Genomic DNA, 20,180 nt, shown 5'->3' on the forward strand with positions numbered 1-20,180 from the left:
CCAGCATCCCCACACCAGGGTTGGAGGCCTCCCACCCCACACAGCCCTGAGCCTCGCTGAGAAGGTGAAGGATGCCCACGATCCCCTCCACTCCTGGGAGCTCCATATGAAGAACCCCACAGACATGACCAGTGTGGGACCCTCCAGAGAGCAGCAGAGCCCCTTCCCCACCTGCTTCCCCATCCGAACTGTATTTATGTACGTGTGTAAGATACTGTCCCTCACGTCAGGACCAAATCTGCCTGGTTGTTCCTGTCCTTGTCCTTGCCACTGCCTGGCAGCCCCATGCTGGGCAGCTGCCCTCCACCCCAGCACCTTTCTCCTGGGTTGGGTAACCCAAAGAGGGGTGCAAGGTTTGGAGAGGGGAGGTCAAGCTGTGCCCCCCAGAGCACTGCGGGCTGCAGGACCCCACAGGCTCCAGCTCAGCAGGACACTCAGCCTGACTGTGTCATGGGCTCCATGGTATTCCAGTCATGCTGCCCAAGGGTGAGCTCTGCTCCAGCAGCATTTAGTGTCCTCCCTGCAGAGCTGTGTCACAGCTCAGGTCACTCATGTTCAAGGTCCCCAGGGCAGAGGTCTGGGGGAGGGCAGGAGCTCCTCAGGGATGTGACTCAAGAGCCAGAGGGACACAGGGTGAGAAATCCACAGATGGAGACATCAAGTGCTTCTGGGGAGAGGAGATGGCTGCCGGCAAGAGCCTGGTTTGCTGAGCAGGTTGAGCCCAGTTTGGGAAGTCACTGGGTCAGCCCTCACTTATCAACCTTGCAGCAAAAGTTCTGGAGGAGACGGTGCCACCCCGGGAGGTTTCCTCAGCAGACTCGGGTGCCCCAAGGTTCTCTGGTAAGAGAACTATTAAGTGAAAAAATCCTCTCAGCAAACACCCCCTGACCAAAGCCACGGCGAAACTGACACGAACGCACTTCCTCACCAGCCATTATATAACTCCCGCTAAACCGGGATTGGCTCATCACTGGGCATTTATAAACGCCTGATTGGTGGGGAGCCCAAGCCCCTGCCACGGGATTGGTCAAGACGCAGCGGGGGGCTCGGGCGGGGCAGCTCGGGCGGCAGGGGGCGCTGTGGCAGCGCTTAGCCCCGGTCCCGACCCAGGAGGTGTCTGCACGGTTCCGAGCCTCGGGTGTCCGGACCGGGGCTTTTCGCCATCCACCGCGCCCTGTTCCCGAAGGAAGACGAACCAGGGGCTTTTACACCTGCTCTTTATTTCTCATAGTGACAGCAGGCCCGCTGTGGGGGAGTTAATGGCGTCTCTCTTTTGCTGGCCGATCCTCCATGGTGCGGGGTGTGAGACCCTTGGGAATCAGCGCAGGAAAAAAGCCCCCGCTAGCCCCAGGGCAAGGGAAAGGAGAGGGGGGCTGGTGCAGGGAGGGCTCCAAGCGGTTACGGTGGCTTTGGGAGTGGTCGTCATCACTTTCTCTCCCTTCTCCTCTGCGTTGGTTTTGTCCGCCTGGCAGAAGGGCTGGAAAAGAAAACATGGGAATCGGGCATGGCTCCCAACAGGAGCAGGGAAGGGTGGAAACCCCCCAGGAGACCTCGCCCTGCGGGGGTAGAGGAGCCAGGAAGACCCCAGTGTTCCCCTTTCAGCCTTCTCTCTCCTCCAGAAGCTTCTCCTTCACGCCACGCACAGACATCCCCTTTAGTTTTGGGGGTTTCCCGGTGGAAACCGAGCTCTCCCTTGCAATCCTGTGCTGTTTTGAGACAGAAGCTTTAGAAATTGGGGGGAGCGGGAAGGGTCTCTGCCCATCGGACCACTATGAAAAAAGCAACAGGGGAGGTGATGGACCATGGGGAGGAAGTGGAGTGCAGGAGAGCTGGGAAACACCCGTGGTGGGAGCAAGAAGGAGGAGGGACCCCAGTTCCCCCGTCCCCCAGCTGCCGCAAGCAGGGAGGTTGAAATGTGCAAAACATCCCACAGATGGATGGTGATTTCAGGGCAGTTTCCTCTGCCTCTAAAGGTCAGCACCTTCCAAATGAAGGTGTTTGTGTCAGCCCCTCCTGCCCTGCTGTGCAGAACCACTTGCTCAGGGATTTTTCTCCTTTCCCAGGACTCCTGGTGCAAGTGGCTGTCAACACTTGTGAACTGCAGGGAAAGGGACACCACGCTGGTTTACACTGCTCCTCGTGTCCCTCCAGAGCAGGACAGGGGTGAGGTCCCAGTGCCCAGCTCTACCCCCTCACAGACGCTCTTACACTGTGAGGGTTCTTGGCTGAGACTCCTGAAACATACCTGCACCCTGGGGAGGTCACAGCTGCATGGAGTTTGTAAGCAAAAAAAGCACAGACAGAGCTGGCCCTGTTCACTAACATGATGTAGAAACAAAACAAAACGAAAAAAATCAACCAGAGAGGTGCTCTGAATAGTATCACACTCCCTGAAAGCATCATTGCTCTCAAACAGTGATCCCCACCGAGAGAGAGCAGACATCCCCCAGCACTGTGCTGGAACCCAGTCCCCACAGAGCCTCCTGGCAGGAAGGAAAATAACCTCCAGTGCAAAGAGGAGAAAGGAAACCACATGATGTGCTCCCACCCAGCATCAGCATGGCCATGGCTGCTGTCCCCATTGTCCTCACAGCCATGCGTGGGCTGGGGACAGCATGGAGAGCTATGTGCAAAGCTTACAGACAGGCATGATGCTCCTAAGTTAAAAAAAAAAAGAAAAAAGAATGCTTTAAAAAAGCAATGTATGGAAGTATTAAGACCTTACAGACCCTGTACTCAGCCCTGGTGAGGCCACAGCTTGAGTCCTGTGTCCAGTTCTGGGCCCCTCAGTTTAGGAAGGAGATTGAGGTCCTGGAGCAGGTCCAAAGGAGGCAACTGGGCTGGTGAAGGGACTTAAGCACATAACCTATGAAGAGAGGCTGAGGGAGCTGGGGGTGTTGAGGCTGGAGAAGAGGAGGCTCAGGGGAGACCTCATCACTCTCTCCAACTCCCTGAAAGGAGGTTGGAGCCAGGGGGGGGTTGGGCTCTTTTCCCAGGCAACTCTCAGCAAGACAAGAGGGCAGGGTCTCAAGTTGTGCCAGGGGAGGTTTAGGTTGGAGATGAGAAAGAATTTCTTTCTGGAGAGGGTGATCAGGCATTGGAATGGGCTGCCCAGGGAAGTAGTGGATTCTCCGTGTCTGGAGATCTTTCCAAAGAGCCTGGATGTGGCACTGAGTGCCATGGGCTGGGAACCACGGGGGGAGTGGATCAAGGGTTGGACTTGATGATCTCTGAGGTCCCTTCCAACCCAGCCAATTCTATGAACAACCACAGCTCAAGGCTCCTGGTAAGACAGCCAGGGCAAAAATGAAAGACAAACATGTTTCCAGCTGAAGTTCAGCAGAAATTCTCGTCCCAGTTGAACCCTACAGCCCCCCACCTGCCACCACACCCACAGGACAGAGCTGGCTGAACCCTCCCAGCCTTCACCAGCACCACTTACCATGCAGAGGACAAGGAGGGCAAACAGGAGGAGCAGGTGGGCACGCTGGAGGGGCTGCATGGTCAGAGCTCAGCTCACTGTGCACTGTGCCACTTCCTCATCTGCCAGCAGCAACTGCTGTCAAAGGCTTTAAAGACACTGGTGCCCCTGTCTCACCAATCATACCTTCCTTCCCTCCACCACCCTAAAGGGCTGTTTGAACCCACAGCTATTTGGGGAAGTCACATCCGCTGATGATCCCGCAAGGGAGATGCTGCAAGACCCAGCACAGGGGATTTCCATGAAGAGAGCACACTGTGCAGCCCTTTGATAGAACTACAGAATGGTTTGAGTTGGAAGGGACCTGAAAAAACATCCAGTTCCAAACCCCCTGCAGGGCAGAGACACCTCCTAAGAGACCAGGTTACTCCAAGACCTATCCGAAGCTTGTCTGCTTTCATTCTTCCCTGAAAAGACACCTGTAACAGCTGTAGAAGAAAAAATACCAGTTTCAGCTTTTCCATCCCAAAATACAGCACTTGGACCATGTTACAAATCCTCCTGCCCTGCAGCTCGGAGTGTAACCTGGGTACAAACTTTTCCCTGGGAACTTTAGAATCATAGAATCCTAGAACTGGCTGGGTTGGAAGGGACCTCAGAGATCATCAAGTCCAACCCTTGATCCACTCCCCCCGTGGTTCCCAGCCCATGGCACTCAGTGCCACATCCAGGCTCTTTGGAAAGATCTCCAGACACGGAGAATCCACTACTTCCCTGGGCAGCCCATTCCAATGCCTGATCACCCTCTCCAGAAAGAAATTCTTTCTCATCTCCAACCTAAACCTCCCCTGGCACAACTTGAGACCCTGCCCTCTTGTCTTGTTGAAAGTCGTCTCGCAAAAGAGCCCAACCCCCCCCGGCTCCAACCTCCTTTCAGGGAGTTGGAGAGAGTGATGAGGTCTCCCCTGAGCCTCCTCTTCTCCAGGCTGAACAACCCCAGCTCTCTCAGCCTCTCCTCATAGGGTCTGTGCTCGAGTCCCTTCACCAGCCTGGTTGCCCTCCTTTGGACCCACTCCAGGATCTCGATATCCTTTCCTGAACTGGGGAGCAAACACTTTAGCAACACTCTTGGGGTTTGGTCTGGGTACTGATCAGGGAAATGCGTCCTTCCAGCCACCCCATGCCCATTTCCTCACAACTCTCTGAACTCCCTCAACTGCAGCAACAGCAAACAAAAGGGATCTGCTTATTTTAAGGCGGTTTGTAAAAAAATCAAGCTCCTGAAGTGCACCCCAGCACCCGCTTGCTGTCTGGTTTTGTGCCGGTGAAGCTCATATCAGTACTGAAGGCTCCTCTGCGGCAAAGCTTCACCAGATTTAGTTCACTTTTGTTGCGGTTCGCAGGAGCGTCCAAACGAAAGCCTTTTGGGGAGAGCAGACATCCTGTGAAAGGTGCCCAAAAGAGGACGGGTCTGAAACCGGCCAAACCGAGAGCCAAGCGGAGGGGTACCCCGGTGTGTCCCCTCCTCCAGACGTTGCTCTGGGCAGCAGCCGGTGGCGGAGGCCGAGCCCAGCCCGGTTCGGGTGGTCCCGGGGGGCTGCAGATCCCGCAGAGCCTCCGGTCCCGGGTCCCCAATGGGCTCTGGGCGCAGTGCATGCCGGGACTTGTAGTCCTCAGGGGGCTGTCTCGTCTCCCACGTGACCGGGGCTGAGCCAATCGCCGCGGCCCCGCGTCGCCGTGGCAACCGCCTGTACACAAGATGGCGGCGGAGCGCTGAGCGCGGGGTGAGTGGTGCCGCGGGGAGCGGGCGGGGGGGATCCCGCACACACCGTGAGATCAGACCCCCAGCACACCCCCGACACACGGTGCCCCCCCTCAGCGCACACCGCGGAGGCCCCAGGTCGCACCCCGCCCCCAACTCCCCCCGGCCTTTGTCGGTTAATCTCGTGGTTTGAGCCTCTTTCTGGCAACGATCCCCCCAAAAGCTGATCCCTACAGGTCTTTCAGACCTGGTTAATGAACCATTTTTCCTTATTATCCCCTCAATTTTAATACAAGGGCAGAACTGTCCAAGTGCATTGCCTGGCAAGGCTTTTTCTTCCCAGCCTCCACCTTTCACAATGATTGTAACTCTTTCTCTTCTACAGAAGTCCAAAATCAGATAAGTAACAAAAGGTTTCCACATCCTCAGCAAGCCCTAGAGCACGTTAGAGCTCCCTCTATTTTTACAGTTTCATTTTAGGTCACATCCTTCCCACAAGATCTTAGACCTTTTCCACTGCCTCTGAAGTTTGTTGCTTCTGATAATCCTAGAGTGTTGGTTTTTGTCTTTTTTTTTTTTTAATTATTTTTATTAAAATAGCTCAATATCACCACTCTCTGCCTTGCTGTGCAGTGCAGGGTGCTCTGTACAAGACTCCTGGTCTTTTTTTGCCAGCCCTGTTCTGTGTTTACTCTTTCCAGTCACTGACCTCATACCTTCCCTCTGCTCTTGGCTTAGAACAAGTGTCCACACACTCAGTCTGAAAGTGCTTCCAGGAGGGAATGGACTGAACCCTCTCTTTCCTTCAGTATTTCTTTATCTGCTTTTGGAAAAGTCATATCCAAAATGCTGACCTCTTTTCTTTCTCCAGGTCTCTCCTCAGAAGATGACAGCCTGCTTCCTAGGACAAAGAACCCCGTGCAAGGCAGCTTTCCCCCCTGCTCAAGGGGAACACCACCAAAAGGAACATGCAGGGTGAAGTCCCTCAGTGATTAGGGGATTCTGAGCCATCAGTTTCTCAGGGACAGTCTGGTGGACTCAACACCCCAGGCCAGGGTTAATTCCTGCATTCACCCTCTTGGGGACACATCCATCTCCCAACCAGTCAGGAGTTTCCACCCAGTACCCCAAAGGGTCCCCTTCTCCTACCTGCTGTGGCAGAACTGATGGCCATTTTGGAGAAGTAACACCTTGTACTTGTACTTTCAGATGCAGCTTGTGCTGATACAGAGCTCATGTCCTCCATGATGCAAAAAATCACTCTTTTGGAACAAAAAATAGAGAAACAAGCAGAAGAAATCAAACTAAAGGTAAAAAAAAAAAAAATCCTGCTCCTTCCTGAGCTTGTTCTGTGTCCTGCTTTGATAGTTGACACCATAGCAGCATCACTCCTGCTCAGACCTAGTTTGGGCTAGAAGTTGTTCATCTGTCTTCTCTGCTCTTAACTGCACAAACACAAAAGCAATTGATCTTTGGGGTGGGAGAGTGGACAGGCCCTGCTGTGACTTCTGAAAATAAAGACTCTCGGTACCCTTCCACTGCTATCATTTGTGTTTTGGCTCCAGACTTTTCTCTTCTGCCTTTTGCTTTCTGAAACAACAACTGCTCACGAGTCAGAGTCATCCTGGAGCCAGCTTCAAAGAAATACCCTCTACTTTTTTTTTAAAGAGGTGGTTACAGAGATGTTGGGTTTGTTTCTAGATCAGCCACTTACTACAGGTGAGAGGAAGAGCTGGGCCTGAGCAGACAGCACAGTTCTACAGTTCTTGTGTAGATGGTGGAGTGGGAGACAGGTCAGCAGTCCCTCACCTATTGCTGGAGCTGTGTTTTTATATCTCACCCCTCATTTGAGTCTAATTAAAGCATTTAGGAGGTGATAGAGCCTTTTCTGACCCTGTCTCTGAGTGGGGTGAGAGTATGTGCGTTGCTTGCTCACCCATCCAGGACTCAACATGCAAACAGTGCCTCAAGGTCCTGAAGGCCAAGGAACTAAACAAGGTCATTATTTGTTCTGGTCCTAAAGGACAAGAGGATTACTGAACTTGAAGAGAAGATGAAGACTCTTCAGAAAAGAGAAGGTAAAACTTGTTCTACTCTTGGCACCTTTTTCCTACCTGTGGAAGAGCTACAGAGTTCCTGATATTGCAGCAGAGCAGGCTTGGAGAATTCTCTGAGCTGTCCTGGCCTTAAAAAGCCCAAAAATCTCTTCAGGGAGTGGTTTGGGTTACAGACACCTGTTGCTATTTGCTGAAGCAGATGCAACACTTCACACTTGTATCCACAGCTGGGTTTTTCTGAGGAAGCCCAAAACACTATTTCCTGACCTATTTTCTCTGAGTTACTAAGCTTCCATGAGCACAGACCAACCCCCCAGATACCTGAGGGTGCTAAGAAAGGAATGGTAAATACTGCAGAGTTCAAACACATGGAAAAACAGAGCTCCTGACACCTAAACAACATCAAAAACCTGCTTAGAATCTCCAATAGCATTACAAGCCTAGGCACTTGTCCTGTGAAGCAGCCTGACTCTAAATTGAAGCCAACTTTGAGGGAGTCACTGAAGGTTTTCCCCCCCATTCAGTTCCCTGGAATCCAGCAGCTCTCCAGCTGAGTCCAGACACACTTCCTACATTGGCTGAACTAACTTACTAGCACAAACCTGTGGTAAGTTCTCCATTTCTGCAAGCAGAGAAGAAAAATATGCCTGTCAAACCACAAATGTGTTTTATAGCTCATCATGCATTGTTCTAGTCATTCAGCTGAGGTTTCTGGATCCAGCTTAAGTGGACATCTGCTCATTTTTTTTAATAGGTCCCTTAAAACTGAGTAAGCCAAGCAATTCTAATTGTCTAATTGCAAACAGCAGCACTCACTTCAGCTTCCCACAGCATTAAACTTCACCAGGACCATTCATAACTTCCTTTTAGCCCATCAGCATCTCTATCAAACTGCTGCAGGTTGGATTATCCAGCATGGAGAGCTCCTGTTCAGCTCCTGTGGTGTACTGGTTTGAGTTCATTTACAGTTTAGGAGGGGCTTCTGGGGCATCTGTGCTGTGCAACATGGGTTGTCTATAGCTCTTCTTTAAGGCTGTATATAATAAAAAAAGTCTTCTCTTACAGATGCAGAGGAACTGGAAATGAGGTGCCTTGAGCTGCAGACCCAGGTCTGGGAGATGGAGGTGAGACAGCTGCTTCATAGAATCATAGAATTGGCTGGGCTGGAAGGGACCTCAGAGATCATCAAGTCCAACCCTTGATCCACTCCCCCCGTGGTTCCCAGCCCATGGCACTCAGTGCCACATCCAGGCTCTTTGGAAAGATCTCCAGACACGGAGAATCCACTACTTCCCTGGGCAGCCCATTCCAATGCCTGATCACCCTCTCCAGAAAGAAATTCTTTCTAATATCCAACCTAAACCTCTCCTGGCACAACTTCAGACCGTGCCCTCTTGTCTTGCCTTAAGCCCTCTGTACCTTTGGTTTGAGGTTGCTGCCATCCCAGGCTGCTTGGTTTGGTTCAAGCTGTGACTTTGATCATCCCAATTCTTCACCTCATCCCTCTGAAAAGAGAGAACAGATTGGATGTGAGCTACACTAGGAGGTTTTTAATATACAGACATTTGTGTCTCCTGCAAGCCTCTTCATGTTGATTTCTAGGACTGTAGAAATAATCTTAGGAGTTACTACAGCCTTAGGAGATCACTGTGTCACTACAGAAACTCTCAACGTTCCCTTTTGTCCACTACTACGGCCAGTGAGTTTGTCTGTCTGCCAGGGCCAAAGAGCCCCAGACAAAGCTCCTCTTTCACCTGCCCTTCTGCTTCTCAGTCATAACTGAACACTCTCAGGCTTCCAATTCTGGGTTTGTGAAGCTCTCCACTTTCTACCTTCCTTTTACAGAGGTTTCTAAATGACTATGGTCTGATTTGGGTTGGAGAGAGACATGAACAGCTGGAAGATGATGAATTGCTTAAGAATGAAGAAGAGCTGCCAGTAAGGAGCTTCTGGAAGCCAGGTAAAGCACCAGCACCCTCTGCTGAGGGAGCTAACCCAGCTCCTGCCACATGCTTACAGAAGGTTCATAGTTCTCAGAGTAAAAACCCAGAATTCGGTTTTCAGAATTTGTGACCCTCTGATGAAGTTTTCAGATGTGTCCATCTCAGAGCCAGTGACATGGAGGAGTTTATCAGGAGCTATGCCAGGCAGAATTTTGGTATTTTATAAACCTATTTTTGCAATCCCTGTCTAGAGGAAGAGAACCTGATGGCTCAGCCATTTGGAAGGACACCCTCTCAGCAGCTGCTTCCTGAAGAGCTCACACACCCCAATCATTTGAAGCTTGACTGCTCTAATGACATTCATGTAAAATAGGTGGAAAACAGAATCAGATGCTTTTTGTGTATAGTAGCTGTAGTAACTTACCCATAGTGCTTGTCTCCACCAGAGAGTATTGTTTGCTTTTCCTCCCAACCACCACGTGAGCAGTTTGAGACCTGATTGTGCTGTATGGGGTCCAAGCAGATTTGGCAACGGCTTCTTAGGAAGTGGTAACAGAAAAAAAAAAACAGTACTTGGGCTGTAGAGCCAATGCTTACTTCCTAAGCACCATGCAAATGTCAGCTAACTAATCCTTTGCTCCGTTAGCTGCAGGAGGGAAGATGGGGGAAGTAAAAATATTTATCATTGTTTTCAACTTGCTCACGCTTTTAAAAAGGTATTTCCTCCCCCCCTTTTGTCAAGGAGAAACAGAAAACACCAAAGCCTGTACTTCTGCCTACCTCTTTTCTTACATTTCCTCTTCTGATTTCATTCTTCTGCCTCATCACAACTCTTATTGCTTCACCCTACCATCCTCCTCAAGCACCCAGTAAACATCCTCTGCAGCATCCCAGAGTGGTAAGCAGCTGTCTGTGGTTACACTGACACTTCTGCAGCAAGCCTTCACTGAGCAATTTATCCAATCTAGTTACTCCAACTAGTCCAAGTTCCTCACTCTCTGCATTTTGCAGCACTGCATGAAGTGCCAGCACTGCTGAAACCCCAGCCAAAGGAGCTGGGGGTGGCCTCCACGGAGCTGGCTGGAGCTGGGGTTGTCTTAGCTTGCAGCACCAGGGCTGTGTTCCTGCAGCCCTGCCCTTGTGGTGAGCACACACCCATGTAAACCTGGCAGTGCAGCACCACAGCAGCAGCCTTGCACCACACTTTGGAAAAGTGCCAAAGTGTGAAAAAGCAGCACAGTCCCTGAAGTGTTAGGGCTCAAACCCACCTCAAATTCAGACAGAAGTGAAAGCTGCTCATTCCCTTCCTCCAGTAACTCTGATCTCCCTGCCACAGGTGAAGCAGTTGTCTCCAAACCCCAGATCGATTTTGATCAAATCTTGGAAAATGTGAAGGATTTGAATGTCCTGGCTGGAGAGGGCACTTCTCAAATTGAGCACACACCAGGGGGGGCTCGGCTGAGGCAGGCAGAGCCCTTGTCTCTCACTCTGTATCAAAATGGGATCATCACATTCAACGGAACCTTTCGGCCCTATGAGGACCCATCCACACAGGTATGGAATGGTCAGTAGAGGAATTAGGCTCAGTCCCATCCTGCTGCTGCTCCCTAAGCCTCAGGAAAGGCAATGCATAGGAATGGGGCTTGTGAGCTCATCTCAGTACAAAGATAACAGAGCAGCTACCGAGACCTTCACCTTCTCCCGTGTTCCCGTGGCACCTTTAAAAATTCCTGCACAAAACCACACAAGTCTTTAGGGATGGACATGCTGGGTCTTTTACGTCGACTTTTCTGCACAGCAATAACACCACAAATAGGAGCAGCCCAAAAGGAACTTATCAGTCCTGAGATAAATAGAAAGCCTGAGGGATGCCCATGAGCTCTCATTCTGTTTCAGCAATGCCTGCAGGACATCATGGATGGGTATTTCCCTTCAGAGCTGCAAGCTCGCTACCCAGATGGCATCCCTTTGCAGGTAAGCAAAACCCTCCTCATCAGCTTTCTGGAAGAAATTCTCTCTTGCTCCCTAAAAAAACATTGTTCAGGTTCCTTTCATTAACTTGCTGGATGTTCCCCCACAGTAAATTAAGTTTCAGGTTTCTGCACACAGCCTAATTCTGTGATTGTGTTTTGGGGTAAGGGGTGGCTGGAGCACACCTGCTGGAGCTGTGACAGGATGCCAGTGAGCATTTCCAAGCCAGTGCTTTCTCTGCTTCACTGATGCCTGGCTTGAAACAAAACTTCTGAGGGCAGAGGAGGCTTTGTAGAATGAGTATGTGCAGCATCTAAAGAGCCATGTATCAAAAAGTTCTCAAATAGTTCCCCTGGAAAAGCTTTGAAAGTAACAGGATGAACAAATCTCTCTCAAGGTGGATGTGGGGAGAATGTGTTTTGCAACAATTTAAATGGATTTGGCCACCTGAGGTTCTTTGGAGCCCCATTTTTGAAATCTCTTAGAAATGGCAAGAAGCCAAGGCCACATATTCAGGCAGAAGGCCTCCCAGGACTCTAATCTAGGTCTCCAAGTGCATCTGAAACATAAGGAGGCACAAATCAGAGGGGTGCACTGACCTACTGCCACAAAGCAGGGCAGGACTACCCAAACAAGGATGAGGTCAGGACGGCCAGAGCAAGCTGGGAGGAAGAAAATGAGATGGAGGAAGGATTGGAGGAAGGAGAATGGAGGAAGGATTGCACAAAGCTCTCGAGGCTGTGGTTGCCTGTAATCCATGCATAGCTGGCTACATCTGGAAGCCACAGGACAGTAATCTGAGGTATATACAGACAGACAACACAGCCATCTACCTGCAATACAGGTACTTTCCCATCACTTTCTACCCAGAGGGTGTTCTTAAGCATGGAAGCAGTCACAAAGGAAAGGTCAGGTCCAACCATTTTCATCCAGCTGGTGGAAGGGAGCAGCTGCCCAGTGCCAGTTGAGGCTCTCTCAGGGATTTGAGGGATCCATCAGGATTTGCTTTGTTAAAGAGCTGAAAATGCATTTCCCTGAGAGAGCTGGAGCAGCTTCCATGGAAGCAGCTCACTTAGTTTGATTTGGGGTTTACAACTCTTGGGTGTCATTGCTGTGGATTGTTGTGCCCTGATGCAGTGAGAACAAATTTGTGTCAGATTTGCTTATGGCACTTGGCCTTAATTCTACAGGTCACTGACAGAAGGGACGTGGTATTTCGGGAGAGACACCTCCCAGGAAGCTTTCCTGGCCATGGCCAAGTAGTTGGCCATTCAAAATCAAGTGAACTACAGGAAACCACCAAGATGCCAGGTAAATTCTTAACTCTGCCTCAAAAATGCTCAGCTAAATCCCTAAGAGGGGAATCTAAACCTTACCAGGGCAGTCCAGCTGGTAGGGGGGAAAACATGTAGGGGCTCAGCAAGGAAGGCAACACTTGTGGGTCAGAACCCTGCACTTGTAGCCCCAAATGTTTCTTCAGGAGGTGGGACCAGGCAGCACACACTGTGCCCTCTCCTCATTAAATCCTCCTACAGAATGAGACATGACAGGTTATAGAAGAACAGAAAATCAGCATTTCCAAAACCCTATCTGCCCTGCACCTTTCTAAAAGGCCAAGCTCTTTCTGGCTTCACTGTTATCAGCATCAGAAGATGCTGAGGGAACCCTGCAGATCTGGGGGTGGGGAGTAGCTTACAACCAACCTTCAGTTCTCCTACAAGCTCATTCCATAAAGGCAGATATCTTGAAGCCAGACCAAACTTAACTGTACCAAGTAGGAAGTCTGAAGAGGATTTGTTCCAGAACAGAACATGGGTCATAAGGTCAAGCCACAGATTCCTCATTTTGCTTCCAGACTCCAGCAGTCTGTGTAAGCAATACCTGTCAGGGTTGGAAAGTCAAGAGCAGTCAGTCATAAAGACAGAATGTAGTGGGTTTGTGCATGCAAAACTAAATCCAAACACATGCATTGCCACCAGCAACATCTTCCTATTTATATAAAACTGTACAACTTGTTCATTCATCTCAAGTTCATTCACAAACAGCAGCTGTTCCAAATGTTTTCTTTATCCAACAGTAAAAGAAAAAATAATTGCCCAGTGACACCACAGAAAAAAGGACATGTACAAATACCCCCTTCACAAGATAAAAAACAAACTTTCCAAGCCTGTGAATCTTGTCACAGTTTGTTTTTCCTGTTCACTGCAGAGTAAAACAGGTTGCAACCTGTGCTGCACCACAGCTGCATGCTGAACAGGCTGCATGGTGGGTGTTGATGAACAAACCTTTAAGTGGGCCAGAAAGTGGGACACACTTCAGGGAAGGAGACAGCCTCAGCCCAGATGAGGGAGGCTGGAGCTCTCCCTGTAGGCTGTTGTGCTCTCTCATTCTGCTAAATCAGCTTATTTTGGGGGGTAAAAGTCATCTGGCAAAATGATGACACCTGGACACATCTTCCTTCTGCTTTGGCAGATCCCAAACTCCCTTTGGAGCAGGTCAACAAACTTTCCAAGGCTTTGAAACATGGAGAAGAAGTAACTGGTACCCAAGATTCAGCCCAAGCAGCACAGGAGGTACAAGCAGACCCCCCAGACACCCACAGGAGGTGATCAGCACCAACTCCCTGGGCTCAGCACTCACCACCACCCCATCCTCTCTGCCTCCTCCTCCCAGAGAGGCTCCACCAGGGCACACGTAGCACTTTGGCACTTGCTCCTGACTTTTCCTGGCAGCAGCTGCTCTTTGTGCAGAGCAGGCAGGGGTGACACTCACCTGGTTTGGTTTCAGGGCTCCAATGGGGTGTGGAGCAGGAAAGGGATCCTGGCGGAGACATCCAGGCTGTCTGCTCTGGAGAGGTACAGGCACAGCCCCTCCATCCCTGCCCTATCAGGCTCTCATCTTCCTCCTGTTTCATCACCAAGGGTTTATTTCAGGGAATTCCACTGAGGAAGTAAATGATCTTACCCCTTCTATCCTATAGCTTAAAAGCAATTAGAAAAGAAAGGCCAAGTTTGGGGAGTCTGCCACCTTTTAAATCTAACAAAATCTGTTGTTCAAAACATTTCTTATTGCTATGAAATACTTTTCCCAACAGCAAGCCAAGACCTGAGAATTCAAAACCACTTAAAAGGCTGCTTGTGGTCATGTTAAATGGGAGAATACCTCCAGGAAATTGATGCCTGAGTAGGAGGTCCACTTTTCCACCACCACTTTTTCCACTCATAGCCTTCTAGCAAGACCCAAATAGCTAATGAAAAAAAAAAAAAAGTTATCCAAGCAGACTATTTTTAATCAAAAAAGTAGGGCAAAGTACTTACCAGACACCCCTGATCTAAAATAAAAAAGCTGAAAAAGGTCAGCAAGCCTCTTTCCAAGGCATCTTTTAACAGTTTGGTCTGCTCACCCACAGCCAGATGGGGCCTTGTTCATCTCAAGGACATTCCCAAACATGGAACACTTCTCCCTAGTCAGGCTCACCCTGATAGCTCAGAGCCTCTGCCCACTGAGAAGACCTCACCCTCCTCACTCCTCAGCTGATGAGGTTTTTCTAACCTCCAGGATGAAGACAGCTGAAGAGGCTGAAGCTCCTGCCCCTGCTCTCTGCACTCTCCGCATCAAATCCGAGAGTGGGGAGCAGACCTACACCATCAGGATGCTGCTGACAGAGACCATTGGGGACCTGCGCCAACACCTCACCCATGCCAGGTAGGCCTGGGACTTCCTCCCCACCCAGCTCCTTCAAGCCCCAGGAAAGGTTTCTTGGCATCCCTGAGGGCCCTGGAGCTGTGCTTCAAACAGCTCAACCCAAGCCATGCTCCTCCCAACACCAGAGGTGCTCTCTGGGCAGCACTGCCAGGGTCACACTTAGCTCAGGGTTTAGTACCCACCTTTGCCAAAGTGCTGACACAGCAGCAGGGAGAAGCCTCTTTTGCCTTCTCTCTCTCTCCAGCTGCCAGCAGCCCTCACCTCACACTCACCAGTGTTCCCCAGGCACCCTGGAAGCTGAACTACAACCTTCAGCTTGGCTGATGGATCCCACTACTGGACACACACCACCTTTTGCTCAGCCAGCTCTGTAACTCATCACATTTGTGTGAGCTCACACATCCCTTTGGGGTCAGTTCCAGATGGCTGAGGGATCTCCCTTGCTCTCTCTGTTCATGTTCTGGGCTGTAGCTTTGGCCTTGGTCTGAGCCCACAATGAGCTCACTGCTGTTGGGATGCAGGATCCTCCTTCCCCACCGCAGCTGCACAGGCTGGAATGCTCACTCCATGTCTGGCTGGTTGCAGTTTGGGAAGGAAAAAGCTTTTTTTCTGTTCAGCCTGTGCTTGTGAAACAGTCTCTTCCCTCTGCTTTTACATAACCCCAGCTGGATCAGCCAGAGAATCTCAGCAAAACCTTGGGGGATCCTGTGCTTAGGAAAGATTGTGCTGTTCTGTCCTAGGGGTGGAGACTCTGACTCGTATGAGATCATCAGTACCTTTCCCCAGAGGGTGTACACGGACAATTCCAGGAGTCTGCAGGACTGTGGCCTGACCCCCAACACCTCCTTGTTGCTGCGAAGAAAAGACCCCTCCCAGCAAGACAGGGACAGAGCTGGAAACAGCTTCTAACAAGAGCTGCTCACCCCCAGCTCTGCCAGGGGAAGGAGCTGCCTCCCACTGATAGCTCTGCTGTAACACTCCCAGTCTGGAAAGAGAGCAGGGAGGGTGTCTTTCCAAATTTAGTTTCATTATGCTGTTACCTGGGATGGAGAGAAGAACTTAGAGGCAGGGGTTGGGCCTCTCCCTTTGGCCCCAGTCCTGCTGCCTTGCAGGTGAATGCTTTTCCCCAAGTCAGATGGGTTCCTAAAGGAGGGACATTTGATCCCTGCCCAAGGGAGGCTTTACACTGGTGCTGGGCAGGTACCTAGCTGGGCTCAAGGACTCTATAGCAGGACAGACAAACAGCCAGGGTCAATTTGCTTTCCACACACAGCTGCTCAAGAGAGATTTCAACTCCATTTACACCAAGGAGAAAAACAAGCTCAGTTACACTGTCCCTGGTGAAGCTAAACCAACAGGCCCTGAGCCACTGCCAGGAGCCTCAGGAGCTCAGCCAGGAGATCCTGCTGCTGGCTTTCCTGTACATGAACAAACTCCTTCTCTTAGCCAACCCCCAGCTCCAGCCAGGCCCAGGCTCCACACTGAGCAGGAGCCCCAACCTGTCTCCCTCCCTCCCTGAGGAGGAGCTGGGATGCTGCAACAGGACACCCTGTCATTGGAGAAGAGCAGAAACCCTTTGCTGCTTCTCTGCTGAACCCTGAGTAAAGCATCTTCCTTCCTCCCTCTCCTGGGGGTCAGGGCTGCACTTCTCCAGCACATTCTTCCCCTTTCAGCTGTGACAAGCTCCCACTTGACAGCACTCCCACTGGTACAAGGCAGCACCTTCTGGCAGGTTCCCTGTTAGCAGGGGCCCTGCACATGCTGCCACCCAGCCCTTGTTAAAGGCTCCCAAGGAAAACACTTGTTTCAGTTGCAGTTTTTTCTTTCCATAGATTCCAAAGGAACAGTTGCTGTGGAAGGCAGCAGGATACCCAGAGCACTTCCCAGACCCCTCCCCAACAGAGCTGGACCCTGCACAACTCAAACACAAGAACTACCACTTGTGCACTTCCACGGGCTCCCTGTGATCAGTGACTCAATCCCCACAGCTTTAAGTTCATTTCCTCCTTTTTCCACTGACAGCAGACACAGGGAACCTTTTCCACTGCCCCTCTGTATCCTGATCTATCACCAACCAGGTCACCTCAGAGCCAGGGTTTATTTTTCACTCCCATGCCTGGCTGAAGCTCTCCCTCCCCCAGACTGTGGTTCTTCCCAGGCAGAGCAGAGGAAGGTTTGAGAGAGGTACCTGGCACTACCATGCTGAAGAATATTCAGACAAGTCCTGTGAGCCTTTGATTAGCAGCACCAACCTAAGGTGTTAAGATCTTTGTGTCAGGCTGCAGCAGTGACTGACTCAGCTTCTCTGAGCTGGAAATGGCTCAGAATCTTTACGTAGTATGATCATTAACCTGTAGTCAAAATAAAACCAAATTTATAAAGAAACCCATGAGTGCTAAGGTGAAAGGTATAGTAACATTTAATAGCATCTTGGAAGACAACACTTGGTTATAAACTTGCTTTTTTTTTTTTTTTTTTGGCAGGAAAAAAAAATGCACTTGGTCTGGGTTTGAAAAAGGAAAAAAAAAAAAGCTAACTCAAAAACAGGAAAGATAAGACAGCTGGAACATCAGCTGTTCTGGAGCAGCCCTGAGCCATTAACACTCATGAAGGAGCCCCAGCACCCACTGCCTGGCAGCAGAGGGCAGATGGAGCAGCTCTGGTCCCATTTCCAGGGCTATCCAACCCCCCAGGCTGGCAGCCCAGGGGCATCAGCCTTAGCCCCCGGGTGGTCAGCCCCCAGCTTTGTGCAGTATTTTGCATTGAAACAAAACTTGACAATCACCTTAGTTGCCATAATCTCTGCAGTTGAGATGAAGGAGGAAATTAATAACAAAAGGAAGTGAGGCAGCAGGATTTACAATTTTAACAGCAACTGGGAGAAGTGAGAAGTAACATGCAGCCCTAAAAAGCCCTTTCTTCCTGTAGCAGAAGCTCTAAGGAGGAGAGAGGGCTGATGGACAGCTGCACTTCTCACAGCCCCAGAGGCTTTGCTGTTTACAGAGGCACTGGAAGCTGCAGTGGGAGCCAGGCCCAGCTTGGTTGGAAGGCCATGAGCAGCGAGCATCAGACTTTTCTTTGGATCCCTCTGAGATGATTATCAGGGTTAGGCAGGAGGGAATCATAGGCAGCTGCAATAAGGAGTTTTGGTCATGGGTTTTCCCTATGCTGGGATAAAAGGGCACAATGCCAGGAGATGTGCTGACAACCTGGAAGTGAAGGTGGTCGGAGATGAGGGTGCTCAGGATTGCAGGTAGAGTCCAGGACATGAGGCAGGGGGTGGGAGCAGGGGCTCAGGCCAGCTTCAGGAACTCCTGCAGGGTGTTTTGTTCCACTGCTTCCACGAAGAGCTCATAATCCTGCAGGGAAAAGCCACATGGTTGCTCAGAAGGCAGGAGTGAACTGAATGCTCCCACCAGGCAGGCAGCACAGGGTCCCCTGAGCACACAGCACTAATTAGTTCACAGCATGGGTGACAGTCACATAGAAGGTGTCAGGGCAAAGTAGGGACAGCCCACTGCCCACAGTCACCCACTGTCTCTCTGTCTGGGTGCTGTTTTTCACCTAACCCAACTCCAAACACCCATTAAGCCTGGGCAGAGCTTCATCTGTGCACCTCCCATGAAACACCTCTGGAATGCTGCCCTGACACCCCTTGGAACAAAACCAAGAGGGGATTCTTGCCCAACCCTCAATCTCCACAGTGCTTACCCCACAGTAGTGGTCCCCGTTGACGATCTGGGGTGGGATGGCTTTGGGGTTGCCTGCTTTTGCCCTCATCTCCTCCCGGAGAGCATTGTCCTGGGAGATATCCACCAGCTCATATTTGATGTTTTTCCCATCCAAGATTCGGGTTACTTCACTCTGTTGCGATTTGATCTGGAGCCCGGGTGGGAAAGGTAGGTTATGGGGGAGCAGGAGAGGAACCTGAAGGGTGGGCACACACCCTGCCGTGCTGGACATGCTCAGCATCATCCTCACCATCCAGACCCCACCTGGCTGCGGGACTCACCGTGCTAGGGGGGCGGGGGCACACCCGGTAGGGTTTGGGGGGGTTGGAGGGGAAGAAGAGATCGGTGCAGCGTGAGGATCCACCTTGGATGGGGCTGGGGAGCTTCACAGCTCCAGGAGGAAGGAACACACACACACACCCCAACCCCAGGGGAGTGAGACCCCAGCCCGAGCCCCCCGCTCACCTCCCGGGACCCGGTGACCGAGGTGCTGTAGACCTTGAGCGTGCTCATGCTGCGATCGCGGCCGCTCCCTGCGCTCAGCCCGGCGGATGGAAGAGGTTGGGAGGGAAAAGAGGGAGGGAAGGAAGGATCGGGCGGCCCCGCCGCCGCCCTGCATGTGACTGCGGGGACCAATGGGACCGGCGGTACCGGGCATGCGGACTCGGCGGGGCCCGGTGTCGGGAGAGGCCACCGGTACCGGACACAGCCCAGACCGGCGGTAACGGGACCAGGATGGCTTCGCACACAGTGGAGCAAAGCGACTTTATTTGATAGTTAAAACACTCGGTATAAAGAGACAAAGGATGATGGAAACACACCCGGGACCAACGCGATGGGGCGGGGGGGAGAGAGGGGAGGAAACCGCAGGGAGCCGGGCAGACAACGGGGATGGGGGGAGCTGTGGTCCTGCGGCCGTGCCCGGGATGCTCCGCAAAGAAAAACCCGAGATTTCCACCCCATGGAGAGCAGCAGGCACAGGTATGGCAGAGGGGATTCCCCATTTTGAACAGACGGAGCCCAGTTTTGCAGGAGGATGGGGTGGGGACTTTGCTCCCGTGTCCAGATGGGATTGGAGCTGTGATCCCGTTTGTGCAGCTCGGGACAGAAAGCACCCCTGTGCCTGCACAACACCTGGGAACCAGATACTGCACCCTCCCCTCCCCATAGAGGGAACGGGGATGGTGCTAACCAGCACCCTGCTAGGGGCTGGGAAAGCAACATTCCCAGTTCATGCTTCTCCCTGCCCCAGTGAGCTCCCAGCAGCCACCACAAACAACTCGGGGAAACAGCCTTGGCCCACATCTAGCTCAGAGCACAGCATTGGCAGCCTGGGAACAGAAACTGCCTGAAATTTAACACACAAGCTGAGGAAAGGACAGGGCAGGCAGGTGCCATGCTCTCTCCCTAATCTGTTTGTTGCCACCATCAGCCACGATGGCCAAACATCAAGAACAAAACAGATTTGGTCTTAAGTTTTAACACAACAGAATAATAATAAAAAAATACTTCTTCCAAACCTAGGGGCTGCAGCCCCAACATGAACCAAGAGCAACCAAACAGCCAGTTTCAACAGATTTTTTCCCCCCT

At 51.3% G+C, this 20,180-nt stretch overlaps 2 protein-coding genes and 1 long non-coding RNA gene across 3 annotated transcripts; 1 reads left to right on the forward strand and 2 right to left on the reverse strand.

Moving 5' to 3' along the window:
* Nucleotides 1-1,350: 1,350 nt before the first annotated feature.
* On the reverse strand, nucleotides 1,351-3,550 carry LOC115599581. The gene is made up of 2 exons (XR_003988512.1): nucleotides 3,443-3,550; nucleotides 1,351-1,477 (listed from the first exon to the last, which is right to left on the reverse strand). It is a non-coding gene; the product is annotated as an uncharacterized LOC115599581 (long non-coding RNA).
* Nucleotides 3,551-5,075: 1,525 nt separating this feature from the next.
* Nucleotides 5,076-15,852, forward strand: UBXN11 (UBX domain protein 11). Its single transcript, XM_030464241.1, is given in 13 exon segments — nucleotides 5,076-5,118; nucleotides 6,393-6,493; nucleotides 7,207-7,261; nucleotides 8,306-8,364; nucleotides 9,086-9,200; nucleotides 10,520-10,737; nucleotides 11,080-11,157; nucleotides 12,345-12,465; nucleotides 13,627-13,727; nucleotides 13,942-14,009; nucleotides 14,713-14,859; nucleotides 15,600-15,741; nucleotides 15,743-15,852. Coding segments are annotated over 13 exon segments (1,326 nt in total). The 3' UTR covers nucleotides 15,821-15,852.
* A 1,410-nt stretch (nucleotides 15,853-17,262) lies between these two features.
* On the reverse strand, nucleotides 17,263-19,263 carry SH3BGRL3 (SH3 domain binding glutamate rich protein like 3). Its single transcript, XM_008501551.2, is given in 4 exon segments — nucleotides 17,263-18,218; nucleotides 18,571-18,738; nucleotides 19,056-19,185; nucleotides 19,187-19,263. Coding segments are annotated over 4 exon segments (426 nt in total). The 5' UTR covers nucleotides 19,249-19,263; the 3' UTR covers nucleotides 17,263-18,152.
* Nucleotides 19,264-20,180: the final 917 nt, after the last annotated feature.

The sequence above is a fragment of the Calypte anna genome, chromosome 23 (assembly GCF_003957555.1).
Source record: "Calypte anna isolate BGI_N300 chromosome 23, bCalAnn1_v1.p, whole genome shotgun sequence".
Classification (NCBI taxonomy): Eukaryota; Metazoa; Chordata; class Aves; order Apodiformes; family Trochilidae; genus Calypte; species Calypte anna.